The sequence below is a fragment of the Saccoglossus kowalevskii genome, chromosome 8 (genome assembly GCF_978046115.1).
Source record: "Saccoglossus kowalevskii chromosome 8, keSacKowa6.1, whole genome shotgun sequence".
Lineage (NCBI taxonomy): Eukaryota > Metazoa > Hemichordata > Enteropneusta > Harrimaniidae > Saccoglossus > Saccoglossus kowalevskii.
The window spans coordinates 15,914,991-15,929,856 of NC_140648.1; the positions used below are offsets into that span (position 1 = coordinate 15,914,991).

At 36.0% G+C, this 14,866-nt stretch overlaps 1 protein-coding gene and 1 long non-coding RNA gene across 3 annotated transcripts in view; one reads left to right on the plus strand and one right to left on the minus strand.

Annotated features, from left to right (window-relative positions):
• Positions 1-14,866, minus strand: part of LOC102802066 (small G protein signaling modulator 3 homolog) — a 69,935-nt gene that overhangs the window by 14,423 nt on the left and 40,646 nt on the right. For both annotated transcript variants that reach the window (XM_085502256.1, XM_085502257.1), the window contains exons 16-18: positions 14,154-14,262; positions 13,959-14,052; positions 5,677-5,747 (exon numbers count right to left, since the gene is read on the minus strand). In XM_085502256.1, coding sequence (XP_085358382.1) covers positions 5,677-5,747; positions 13,959-14,052; positions 14,154-14,262 — 274 coding nt within the window. The remainder of the gene's footprint in view (positions 1-5,676; positions 5,748-13,958; positions 14,053-14,153; positions 14,263-14,866) is intronic.
• LOC146739359 (uncharacterized) overlaps positions 7,535-14,866 on the plus strand; it is a 48,302-nt gene continuing 40,970 nt past the window's right edge. Inside the window, exon 1 of the long non-coding RNA XR_014930086.1 lies at positions 7,535-7,646. This is a non-coding gene — a long non-coding RNA (uncharacterized LOC146739359). The remainder of the gene's footprint in view (positions 7,647-14,866) is intronic.

Genomic DNA, 14,866 nt, shown 5'->3' on the forward strand with positions numbered 1-14,866 from the left:
AAGCAGGGCAGTTTGTTTATTTATTTATTAGAGGTTGCCTCAACCTTTTTAGAATTTGATTATCTTCAGAAATAACATCCCCCCTCCTCACACTGTGTTCTATTTATATCTCAAGCTATTTTTAGAACACCAGCAGCCTCCATTCCATTCACTGATTTCAATAGTTCCGGAGATACTGTCAAAGAGAACAATGGTAGCGATGCAGCGTCCAAAATTATCAATATCCGCCCCTCACCCCTCTTACAATCAGCCAAGAAAATAACAAGGTCAGAGGTCAAGGCTACAGATTTTTTCTTACAGATGTAAACAAGCGAGGGCTACAATAGCACTGGACACCTGGCAGCTGGAGGAGGAAGGTATAGTGAAGGTACTGCAAATATCAGTGTTTTTTTTTTCTTCTGTGCTGTTTGTTTCAAGTAGACTTCAGTTTTTAGCCCGAGGTATGGATATTAATGGCAGATGTGTATAATTGGAAGCATGTGGTTGACAAGATGTAGTACGTTGACGAATAAAAGAAAACCTCAGAAATGTCCCTGCTCAATGTGATGATTCACTAAGAACTTTGAGGGCGCTCTACGGCCTACATACTGTAAAACATGTCTTTTTAGCGAATTTAGCGATTCAAAATGTTGCTAATGACTTTATTATAAATTCAAAATGGCCAAGGCTTGGGGATTTGTATACAGTAATCCGGAACATAAAAATCCGGGGTGCTTCCTAATTACGCTGGACAGTATTTCTTTGTTTTTATGGAAGTGCCAATTTGATTTGGCTTGTGACAGAAAAGTATTGTGAAAACAGGAAATCAACAATAAGTTAAGGAGTGTCAACGCTAAATGGCCACCCAATTTGGGTGATAAAAAAAAAACGATACTCTCATGAAAAGTGTAGTTGGTCAGAGTTCACTGTAAAAGTAAATTTCATTTTCAGATAAAATCAAAAAAAGCTTAGAAAGAACTCCCATTTGCTGAGAGTATTGGAGACACATTAAAATTAATTCAAAATTTAAAATTTGCTTTTCAAACGAGAAGCTTGACAACTAATATTTGTCTGCAATTTGGGATGCAAAACATGAAAATGTGATTCACTTTATAAAAATTTATAATACATACAGAAAATTCATTTAACTTTGATCCATGGTTTTTAGTCTAATTAATTCCAGAGCACCTCTGTGATGAATTCAATTTAAATCTGATTTTTTTTAAATGGGCTAATAATAGATAATCGATATGTATGTTTATCAACATTAAACTAATCATGTCTGTGGATTACCTCAATGAACCAAATGAATTATTATACAAATTAAGCAATTATTATGCATAGATTTTATAGGTCTGTATATTGTTTCATATTCACATGTACAAAGTTTCAGTATAATATGATGATTAATCCTAAATAAAGTGAAAAGCTTAAAATTAAATTATTAGGCAAATTAGGTAATTATTATAGATGTATATAAACTCAAAACTAATTAAATCATCACATTGTGTTAGAGTATATATGTACCAAGATTCATTAAATTAAGAAAAGTACTGTCACAGACCATCTATCTACGAAGTTTAATTGAAATGTGATTAGAAGCAAAAAATTTTAAATTATTATGCAATTTAGGTAATTAATATGATCTGATTTTAACCTAAAACGGAGCAGGTCTGAGCACTGTTCTAGAGTATCAATGTGCAAAGTTTCATTGAAAAGTAATGAAGTACTTGAAATATTGAAAACTGTAAATTTTTCATATCTGTGCAATTAGTTCAGAGCATCTAAGTACCAAGTTTCATCAAAATCCAATGAATGGCTCTTTAGATATCAGTTGAACAGTCATGGAACGGCTACAAATTAGCTAATTATCGTGCAAATTAGGTAATTAATATGCACGAATTTCAAATCTGTGCATTAGTCCAGAGCATCTATGCACCAAGTTTCATTAAAAACCAACATACGTTTTCTGAGATGTCAGTGGAACGGACAGACACACGGGAGTCAAAAACGTAGCATGACACATTAACCCAATTCGCCTGCTGAAAGCATGCACGGATAGGAGAAATAAATCTGGATCAGAGGTCTCACAATTAATGAGTAAATGTGGATTGAAACAATACCCGCAACATTCTGATAAACAAATTCAAAGACAGATGGCAAGTTTAAAAGTTCAAAACTACAAAACTGTTAAACGCATTAAAAGAGTTGCTATGACCATGGAGTGTGCGTGGGTGGGTATATATAGACAACTAACGGCAGTGTTTTATGGCTATTGACATGGATGCCATCTAGCTGATAAACAAAGTACTAAACAGAACACTAGAATCACTAATGTATGTGTGTTTTCGCTTTTTATTGCTTCCACTTCATTGCACTTCAATGTCAACTCCAGCTTTTATAGCTTTTCAAACTAAATTGACGGTTTTCCCACAATTAATCATCCAATACATCACAATGATGACGTACTCGGCTCGTTTCAGTGTCACAACTGCTGATATAATTGCTATCATTTCAGCTTCTATTTAAAGTGATTGAAATTCTATGGGTAACAAGGGTTGTAAAGTGAGGTAGAATTAAATAGAATGAGCCTGACACAGTTCTCATCGGTACATGGGCAGGAAAATTGGAACTCGTGCACGGTTGACAGTTAACAGACATGAACAAATGTTTCCCCTGGTCACGGTCAAAGTACTAATAGAACTATTTTGAACTGTGGAAGGTGAAGCAATGAATAAATGAATGATCCTAGCATGTCTATCATACACTTGTAATTTTGCATCACATGACTGGAAAGGTTGGAAGGTGTAATAACTGTGAGCTGTAAAAATGTTAGGTCATCCTTAAAGTCATAACCACGGTATAGTGGGAATATCCATATTCTAATGGGAGTAATTACAGTATGATGGGAGTAACCACAATACAATGGGAGTGACCACAATGCAATGAGAGTAACCATAATGCAATGAGAGTAACCATAATGCAATGGGAGTAACCACAGTACAATGAAAGTAACCACAGTACAATGGGAGTAACCATGGTATAATGGGAGTAACCATGGTATAATGGGAGTAACCATGGTATAATGGGAGTAACCATGGTATAATAATAATAATAATAATAATAATAATAACTCTATTTAATTAAGCGCAACAATTCCAACATCTGAAGATCAAAGGCGCTGATACAATAAACAATCAGTCAAATATTAAAAGCACATTTAAATAAGTGCGTTTTCAGTCTGGATTTAAAAATGTCTACTGAAGGACTAGAACGAACAGACAGAGGTAATTCATTAAAAAGTTTAGGACCTAAATTTTCAAAAGCACGGTCTTTGTATAACACCTTGGACTTTTTACTACACATCTGACGAGTTTTAATAAGAAACTTCGATTCAGATCTTAAACTACGACTCGGTACATAAAATTCGATTAATTCACATAGATAATTTGGGGCAAAACCATACAAAGATTTATACACTAGTAAAAGTAATTTGAAATTGATTCTTTGTACAACTGGTAACCAATGAAGTTTAATAAAAATGTCTGTAATGTGGTCATATTTTCGAGCACGAGTGACAAGGCGGGCTGCTGCATTTTGTACACGAATAAGAGGTTTTATCTTAGTTACAGGGAGACCAGACAATAGTGAATTACAGCTGTCTAAGCGAGAAGATATGAAAGCATGTACCAACTTTTCAGTATCAGATTGGGATAATGATTTACGAATACGATTAATATTTCTTAAATGGGAATATCCAGATCTACAAATAGTAGAAATGTGTGTTTCCATAGACAGCTGCGAATCAAACAAGACACCTAAGTTTCTAGCACTTGACGAAGCACTAACCAATTCTTCACCAATTGCGATACTAGACAAAGGACACGAGTCTTGTGAGAATCTCCGAGACGACATGCACACAAATTCAGTTTTCGACACATTCAAAAGTAGGAAATTACAAGACATCCAATCGCTAACATCTTGAATACATGTCTGAAGTATCACCCGGGCGCGAATTTGATCATCTTCAGAAACCGATAAATAAATCTGTGTGTCATCGGCGTAAAAATGATATTTTACGCCGTGACGTCGCAATAACTCGCCCAATGGACGCATGTACATTGAGAACAATAATGGCCCTAAGACGGAGCCCTGTGGAACACCGGTTACTAATATAGACGTCATATCAGAAAATACATTTCCAATTTTCACTTTTTGAATGCGGTTACTCAAATACGACTCAAACCATTTGATGATGAGACCATTTAAACCAAAATTTGATCTCAACCTATCGATGAGAATCCTGTGATTCACAGTATCAAAAGCGGCTGAAAGATCCAAAAGTACGAGAGCAACTGAATTCTTAGAATTATCAATACTGCATAGTACATCGTTAGCGACCCGCAAAAGAGCCGTTTCAGTGCTATGTGCGGTCCGATACGCTGATTGAAACTCTTCATACAACGAATAATTCTCTAAATGTTGTTTCACTCTGGATGCAACGACACGTTCAAGGACTTTAGATATAAAAGACAAATTAGAAATCGGTCGATAATTTTTCAGCATGTTTGAATCCAACGATGCTTTCTTGAGCAGAGGTTTAATCAGCGCACATTTCATTTTCTCAGGAACACTTCCAGTGCGAAGTGATTCATTTATGATATCTGTTATAGGTGAAAGCAGGATAGAAAGGATCTTTTCATCTTTTAATATATTAGTGGGTAAACAGTCCAAATCGCACGAAGCCGACGACGATTTTTTTATAATTTTAATTATTTCATCCTCCGTGGCTGGTTCAAAACATTTCAATTCATCACCAGAGAACTTGTGCAGTTCGTTAAAACGGTTTCCATTCAATAAATTTAGATTTAGTCCTTGATTGATTTTCTTAATCTTATCCACGAAAAACATGCTAAAACGATTCGCTAAATTTATTTTGTTATCGTGAATCGGCAACGCATTCAAATTATTTGTCGAGCCTAGAAGACCATTTACGATGGAAAACAGTTTTCTTTGGTCACCATTACAATCCGCGATCTTATCAGCGAAATAACTCCTACGTGATACATCAATAAGATCATTAACTTTATTTCGTTTAGATTTGTAGATTTGGCGATGGACAGATAATGGGAGTAAACATGGTATAATGGGAGTAAACATGGTATAACGGGAGTAACCACGGTATAATAGGAGTAACCACGGTATAATGGGAGTAACCACGGTATAATGGGAGTAACCACAGTATAATGGGAGTAACCACGGTATAATGGGAGTAACCATGGTATAATGGGAGTAACCATGGTATAATGGGAGTAACCATGGTATAATAGGAGTAACCATGGTATAATAGGAGTAACCATGGTATAATAGGAGTAACCACGATATAATAGGAGTAACCACGGTATAATAGGAGTAACCACGGTATAATAGGAGTAACCACGGTATAATGGGAGTAACCACAGTATAATGGGAGTAACCACAGTATAATGGGAGTAATCATGGTATAATAGGAGTAACCATGGTATAATAGGAGTAACCATGGTATAATGGGAGTAACCATGGTATAATGGAGTAACCATGGTATAATGGAGTAACCATGGTATAATGGAGTAACTTATGATGTGTTTTATTGGTAGCAATCTACCTCAAACTCAGGTATTATGAAAGTAATAATGATATAATGAAAGTAACTCTTACCTGTAAGTTTTACACAACACTAATCGAGAATACACAGAATCGAAATCTCGTTCCACTTCTTTAGCCGCTGCCTGGAAGAACAAAAAAAAACACACAACACAGATAAACACATTTTGTCATAATTAACCAATCAAAGTACTTTTGAGACACCATCATTTTTTTTCACCCTATGTCATAAACAAAATCTGATACATCTTACCATAAAAAACAGGTCACTGTTAATGACAACATTAGTTTCAAATAATTATTTACACTTGTGTGACAGAGATGATACAAAGTAGAGCCAGTTTATTTGTGTGATTCCTTCTTTTATTCCAACCATGACATTCATAATGCATTTCTGGCACTAAAATGATGATTACAGTAGTCATCTTAAAACCAGGGTTACATGTATAGCCAAAAAATAGAAAGTTTCTATCTAAAAACTTTATCAAAATGAAAAATAGCAGTTGCTATTGACTGTAGCTATTTTTTGTTGATTATTTATGCTTATTTTGTAATTTTCAATGAAAATTGGACAGATTTGTAAAGATTTAGCCTGTTACATGTCTGTCTTCAATGTGGATTGCCAGTTTAAAATGAAATATGTCCAAGCACAACAGAGATTCAGTTCTGGAATAGCAGGCCATCTTGTAATGGACCATGAAACAAATGCATTTGTTTATGTATAATTTTACATGTGATGTACATGTCAAGTTTGTGTGTGATCCATCAAAAGCTTGTCAAAGATATGACCCTGAAACTGCATTTGTTAAAAAAAAAATGGCCACCAGTCAGCCATTTTCTATCTGATCTTGAAAAAATATGATGTGCATCAAGGACCCATTATGTTCAGTGAACGTACCAAGTTTTAATATGTTGATGTATGACTGAGATATAGTTCCGGAATGACAGAAATGCTTGATTTTGATGAATTGTTTGCACTTAAATAGCCACCATTTGGCCATCTTGAATTGGACCATGAAACAAACGCATGTGTATATGTACGATATGATGTGTGTATGAAATTGGCCCAGGCATGCCTAAGATACACTTGTGGATGCAACTACAAGGAACCGCTTATGAAGCATACAACATCAATAACAAGTCATTGTCAATGACACGTCCCCATTCCGTTCATATTTGAGTGACATATACATTCAAAGCAGATCATGACCGAAATCTCAGACCACTTTCAGTGGTCTGATTCGAAATGCACCTGCATATGTACAATCAAATCCAGACATGTCTCGGATACGGATCCAGAACTGAATTCTTTAAAACAAAATGGCCGCCAGTCGGCCATTTCGAACTTGATCCGAAAAAAAAAAATGACGTGCATCAAGGTCCTATTATGTTTAATGTATGTACCAAATTTGAACAAAATCTGTCCATGCATAACTGAGATCCGGGTCCGGAATGGTGAAAATGTGCGATTTTGATGCATTTTCGGCCTTAAAATGGCTGCTATTCGGCTATCGTTAATCGGATCATGAAAAAAATGCATGTGCATATGTCCCATATAATGTGTGATGTATGAGTGAAGTTTGAACTTAATCGGCCCATGCATGTTCGAGATACAGGTGATCACGGACGCACACAGGGCAAACCACAAGTCCCTGTTTTCGGACTACGTCCGAACGGGGACTAACAACTGACATTCCCTCAATCTACAAAAAACAAGATAAAAATAGGAATGACAAAATTAGCAACTGTTCCATAAGACAGAGGATATCAAAGCAACAGTGAGAGAGATCAATCGAAACCACAAACAGTTCATGATGTGGACGACAATGACAATTGACATTCCCCCAATCTACAAAAAGGCAAGGTAAAACTGACAACGATAATATTGGCAACCTTCCAAGCAGATAGAAGACATCCAAGCATTGAGTCAATGGGAAGACAGACACCATGAAAACCTTGCCAGTTTCGCTTGATTGCTCAACTGGTTATTTTCTTCCGGATTATTTACAGACAAATTTTCACAGGTGAGTTGATCATGGTGAAATCAGGAAACTCACAGTTCCTGGGAGTTGTTCTTTTAAGAGAAGTAATTAAAAAAGTATTCCAAACTGTCACAAAACCACAATCACACCTTTGCTACAGCAGGTTATTCACGGCAGGTCAGCCACTACCCAAACTCTGGGGAGTAAGTTACTTTGTATCACTTTTTAGTATGTTTAGTATGTTTAGTATGTTTTTAGGATGTTTAATTCAATGCACATGTTTTTATTTTATACATTACTTCATCAAGCTATGTTCCAAAGCCATGCAGTTGGTCTGCTATTGTTCCACCTGACTGTTGATGTAAATGATTTAATTATTCGCTGGTTTTGAATTTTGTTATTTCCATTGATAAGTGATATTCGCTTGTGAACTTGTGGAATAATAATAGACCTCATTGTTTCTCTGCCAAGTTTGTGAACTTAAAAACCCAGTGAAATTGCTTAAAACATCAAAATAGTGAAATTAAATGTCAGTGAACATAAATGATTTTACAATACGTGAAGGAAGAGGAAGCTTGTGAGAGTATTGAGATTGTGAGCATGGGGTACCGGTATCACAATGAATTTCCGGTTTTCAGATTGGATACATCTGTAGAATGGAAATGGTTTATGTGAAAATTTTAAAAAATCTACACATTTTTTGTTGAAACTCGTTTAAACTGAAAATAATAAATTTCAGACTCAACAGTATATTTTTACAGCGACCACAATGTTACTTTGAAATAAAAGAGGACATTATCTATAATATAAAGTAGATATGAAGTGAAGCCAATATTCCACCCATGTTGCTAATATTAATCTAGTTCTTGTACAGTATTGAGGTATTCACGTACAGTTTATCATTTGATTTTTAAAACTTTACATAGCATTTCAAAATATTGAGACTCTTCGGGTACGAGCGCTAACGGTTTCGCAAGCTTGATGGAAACATACTCCAGAGACCCTGTGCATGAATCTGACGAGAGAGGTCGCACGTATGACCTTTGAAAAGTACAATGATCTGACTGGACTTGGAGTAGCCTATGGCAATGAAAGTACAACAAATGGTAGGATATCAAATTGCCCTGGCGAGCACACTTAAAAAAAAAAAGCTCTGTCAAGGTACAGTGGTCTGATGAGGTTTGAATAAATCGATCCTGTCTTGCGAAGATGGACTGTGACTAACCTTTCCAACAAAGTTTACATGTTTTATTCCCTTGTTTACTCAGCGTAAGTTAAACACGCACATGAGTGGGGAGAAATTTAGTAGTATTTACGACAGGGACGGTGAAAAAGGCAAAATAAACTGGGCCACCCCATTATACCCATATTAAATTAATAATTAGCTGTCAAGTTGTATTACGAGAAACAATGCGAGTGAAACCCACAGCTGCCGGAGTGCTCTGCCGACTATCATGAAGAAATACACGTGTACATAATAAATTAACAAGACAATATACTAATAAATAAGTTTTAATTTAAAGAGGGAACCCTGGGATTTCTACAGAGTTGGAGTAGAGAAAGCAGGGAAAAGGTTATCATTAACATGTAAAATGGCGCCAAAGTAGTCCCAGATCGTTCATTACAGCATAGAATTTTCATTAAAATGTTTTACAAAATATCGGCTTCACTTAACGGTTTTTCAATATATTTTCAATTCTGTCATTTGTTGTGATGATGATATTGCATTGATTAAAATCTACAGATATATGCCTCAGATATACAGTCATTGATATAACACAAGTGTTGCCGAATAGTGCTTAAAATGCCTAAGGCTTTGTCTTGGCATTGTGACCGTTCTCTCAGTCAGAACTTAATTAAACTTGTACTCTGATAGCATTCAAGAAGCTTTACTTGGGTTCTTGATACTATTAAGAGAAATATTTGGTGGTCTGAATTTGAACAAATTGTGGGAATATATTTAATAAACTTTAAAATTTAAATGCCCAAATGTTGGCTCTTACTATTTGAGTGTGTTTTCATATTGCCTTTATGTTTGGATTCACAATGATCGGTTTCTGTTCTGAATTAGTATTTCCAACTACATGTATAAACTAATAAAGCATTTTGAACTGTTACTTCATTTTGCAGTAAAATCGGAGATTCACATTGAAGAATCAGATTAGAAATGATCCTACCTATTAACACACTATGAAATGACTATATATTCAAAGCAGACATTTCATAAGAGAGTAAAACACAAGGACCTGGGGAGCCGAGACAGCTGTATCTTTGCGGAGTTTTCATCACGAAACTGACAGCAGTAATTTAACTTAACAATCTGACAAACGATCACAAAAAAAAAGTTTCGGCTGATGCACATATGTTATCAATTGGTGTGTGTACACTTAAAGAACACAACACGGATTTAACTATAGTCTTATTTGAACAGATGTTCACGCGATAGTAATAGCATTGCCCTCATTCCTTTGCAATAGTCACAACATATAATATTCTGTTTTGTATCCATCAAGTCAACATGAAATGAAGAAACCATATGGTATGAGTAAAAGGAAATACAATGATTTAAAGACTTCCTTCCATAAGAATGACATTTTTCCAACGTTTTTCTGATGTAAAGGACGAAATTTTAATGAACATTGCTGGGATTTCCCGTCTTACTTCCACTCTTATGCCTTTCAGCGTCTGGTGTCTGCATAAAAAATTAGAACACCACAAGTATTTTGAAAATCTTTTATAACAAACAGCATGTCACATATAGAAAACAATGTATGAAATATCTCCCATTTTTAATTTTTGCTAGTACAATTTTATTCTCAAATTTCTACAAACTGTTTTCCCCCATACATACAGTGCGCGTACAATCCAATGGAATACTCCGAACACATCCAGGTGCAAAGTTTCCTTATCAAGATTGGTAACACCCAGGGATAAAAAACACTTCTCAAGACAACAGAGTGCAATAATTTCACTGCCCTGGTAGTCGTTGAAACAGATATTGAATATAGTTCATATTGCGAATCCCCATGTCTGGTATCAAGTAATTACACGTTATCTCAATGCATTGATTTATTGTGTTCGTACACAAGCCAAAATAACCTTGTCGACGTCAAAAAGCACTAGATGCTTGTCTGAAAGCAAGATTGCTCACTAACGCGCTGCATCTGCGTTCAAACATTACATGCGACGGTAGTAAAATAATCATAGAATTTCCAGTATTCTCGAAGTTTGAGAAACAAGACGTGTGATCACAGTGAGATTACATCAATTTTGATGCAAGGAAAAACATCTAATCCTCGGGGCGGACATCCGGGCATTTTCTACCGCCTGGCAACCCTTGCGGTGAAAACAAAGACCAAAAACTCGCAGAAAACGGTACTTTGCGATGGTTGTTGAGAGTCCCCTGAACAGTGTAACAAGATTAGCCCTACGTGTGTAACATATAAGAATTTGGTTGTTCGGGATTACTTCAAAGTTGAGTTTGTGTTGTTTTCTTGAGTTTTCACCGGCTCCACCGGCGTTCCACAGCAGCGCGCACAAAGCCCATAGAAATGCGTGGTACAGTGGTGCACGTCTTAGCAGCGTAGAACGTCCGTGGCGTAGCTCCGCCCCCGAGGATACCAAATTAAAAAAATTAACAACCTGTTGTGCATCTTTGAATACAACCCTTATTTTACTAATAGCGAGAAAGTCAGAAAACTAAATATACGTGCAATGAAAAGTCAGCAAAAGGAACCTATTTTCAGATTTCTATAACAAAGAAAAGCTTTCACTCTTGTCTAGAATCATAAAAAACCATGACAACTATAAATACATGATTAGGGTCGATGACGTGACTTTTTTCGGTTGCATTTACGAAAGTGAAATCAACAACAACAAAAGTACAGAAATATAAATTGTGAGCACATGACAGCGCTGTGGACAGATTTAAGAACATACTAGAGTGGAGAGGTGGTCGTCATTTTATTAACGAGATACGGCAATTATTATAATCAAGATGTAATTGAACACTGTGTGAAAGGTAATGGTTGCAAAAGTCACAAATCCGCCATGACGTCAATTCGGTTTTGTGAAAAACGATGCCCTCCAACCCTATTAACAAATCTAATGCACCCTTAAAAACGGTTCAGAAAACATGAAAGAGGAGCAAATGGAGGAAGCCTTTGTTTGTATGTGATTTCTTTCGTCATGATCTGTTTAATGAGGTTATCCACCTGTGTTTCATTTTGTGGGATGACTGAACTGGTGTTGGGTCACGTAAATCATTTGTATTTGGCTGTTTGAATCTAGTGTCGGTGTTTGCAACTAACAGCAAGCCTTGTAAAATAAATTCAATATGTTGTACTATTGCGCGGCATAAGAGGACATTGACATGAGAGTCCCGGCTGGGCAATAAATAGTAAACATAACTGAAAACAATCGGCCATTTTGAATCAGAACTTAACATGATGTACCGGTATACGTATTTGATTTTAATGCATTTTCGCATTAAAGTGAAAGCCATTTCGCTATCTTTAATTGCAATGCGTAACAAATATATGTGTATGTATATGTGTGTGCATGTGTGATATGATGTATGTATATTATATAATATTTAAGTTTGAATGTTTTTAATCTGATCAATGTACCAAGTTTAAACAAAATCTAACACTGCACAACTGAGATATCCAGTTCAGGAATAGCAGAAAGTTTGATGTTCTAAGCAATAAAATTTGTTTTGCGGAGCAATGCAAGACCACCATGTAGATATGCGACGCCAAATGCCAAATCGAAAAACAAAATAAGCAAAATAAGCATGTCTCTCATCAACGGACAACGTAAAAACACCAAGAGCAGAAAAACTTGTGAGTGTGCCCTCTACAGTTCAAATACTGTCACCATCTCTTCTCTATTCTAACCTTTTCCTCTGAAACACATTGCACTTATTAACGTATTAAATACAAATGAAGTATCTGCGTGATAACCTCAGTGTATATACATGACAACGCACATTCTACAAGTAACTCACATGGGATTCTTGAACACTATTAGCACTCAACAGTTGAACAATCAACTCACAGATCAGATTCTGGAGAATAGACCATTTTCCGTTCACTGCGAGAATCACGCGTTATGCGTGAAATCGAATGTAAAAACAGGACAAACAAAGGTCATAGCGTTGTAGTCGCTCCAAACATCGCGTTGGATTCGACAAACGCGAAAGTATTTCGGGGACATTTCCATGCTTAATAATGTGCTGTCCACATTTGATGATAGGCAATTTCGATTAAGTAAGGGTATTCGGAAGCAATATTCCTCTGTCGAAGATCGGCCGGTCAATGTAAGCTACGAAATAAAGAAATTCTTGTTCAAAATCAAATCGTTCTATTTTTGCGGCAGACTTTCGACGCGCATCTTTCATGCATCTCGCGAGATCTCGCAATTGTATGGAAAATCACTTATTATGGCAGGGGGAAAAAAAAGTCGGATAGATATCTGACACCAGGAGAGTGCATGGGAAGGTGGTCATGCTCAGTAAACGTGAACATAAATAAATCTTTTAGAGATTAATTTTAAGAATGTCAAACAATGAACACTGGTAGAATAGTATTGTTCAAATGCAACTTGCAGTTGAACACCAAAAAGATGCTGAACCATATGTTGGATGAAGTATACCACAATTCTAGTTGGGAGACCAAAGCAACTGACAAAAAATATTTTCTTTGATAGAAACAACTCTCCAAAGTGGTTGTGATTGACAAAAAAAACACCAAAGACACCAAAATTCACACTGATTGAAGGTAACAATTACGTCCACACATGAAATGCACAGCAGCATATTCAATTTCCCTCATTAGCAGCTAAATGTTGAAATTAAACAAGCAGCCTCTCGGCTGAGATAGCTCCGCTGTTAGCAATGCACATTTCAATTAAAGAACAGAAGATATCATTAGAAAATGAACAATATGTATAGTGTCAAAGCAATCGGACTTGCAATTTTTAACAAGAAGTCAAAAATATCACTTTTTACATGTAGTACCTATATATGTAATATCAAAGCAATTGCACTTGCGGTTTTCAACAAGAAGTCGAAAATATCACTTTTTACCAAAAATGACAAAAATATTCACCAAAATTAGAGAATTGAAGATATCAACATGAAATGAACAAACCTAAGAGAGGTCTACCCAAGGTACATATACACCAAGTATCAAAGCATTCAGGCTTGTAGTTTTCAAGAAGAAGTTGAAAAAGTAAAACATTGACACGGACGACGACGGACAATCACTCATATGATAAGCTCCGCTCAACAAAGTCGACAGCGGAGCTAAAAAAGGGTTTACAGATAGAAATTGGTTGAATAACAAGAATTACCTCTTCAATATAAAGCCATGGATGACCAGAACCCCCTAGGATGTTGGGTCTTCTTAATCCGTGTTCAAATAAGGCCTTTAGAGCAGGAGCCAGTCTGCAGAACGTGAATACAAACACAGAGTTAGCCAGGCCATGCTGGTAGGAAGTTATTTAATGCACAAAAAAGAAAGAATTTATGATTTAGAGATGACTTACACTCCTCTGACCAAGTCAGTAATAGTTTCCGAGACTGCATCATCACCTGCTGTTGTATACTGTTTACTCCGTTCATCTAATAACTCAACAAATTTAGCTGGAAACCACCCTGTTCAGGATGATAATAATATTATTAATATTGTTGTGTTCACAGAAGTGGGCTCTAAAGAGAACTATTTTGACAAAGGAGGCTAACTCACTGGTTTCAGTTTTTCTGTGAATGAGTTTGTTTGACTATAGAGGGCAGTATCACCATAAAAACAACAGAAGTTGGTTACACTTTATCATGTCAAGTTTTCTGTAATTTACTCCAATTTTTATGTATTTTTGTTTTGTTTTTTTATTGAATGTCAGCAGCAAAACTACTGAATTAGCTCAGAGTGAGTGGGATTGTGAGACTGAGGTCACCGTCAGTGCAACCTGCCTATTATTTAATATGTACATGCAAATATACTATTTTACTAATATACATATACATATACAAATATACATTTTACTAATCAGAAAATTGGTATTCCTGTAAGCTTCATTTGTATACCAACATACTCATACCAACATTTGCACCAACATACTCAGTGACATCACCAACATACTCAGTGACATCACCAACATACTCAGTGACATCACCAACTTACTCAGTGACATCACCGACATACTCAGTGACATCACCGACATACTCAGTGACATCACCGACATACTCGGTGACATCACCA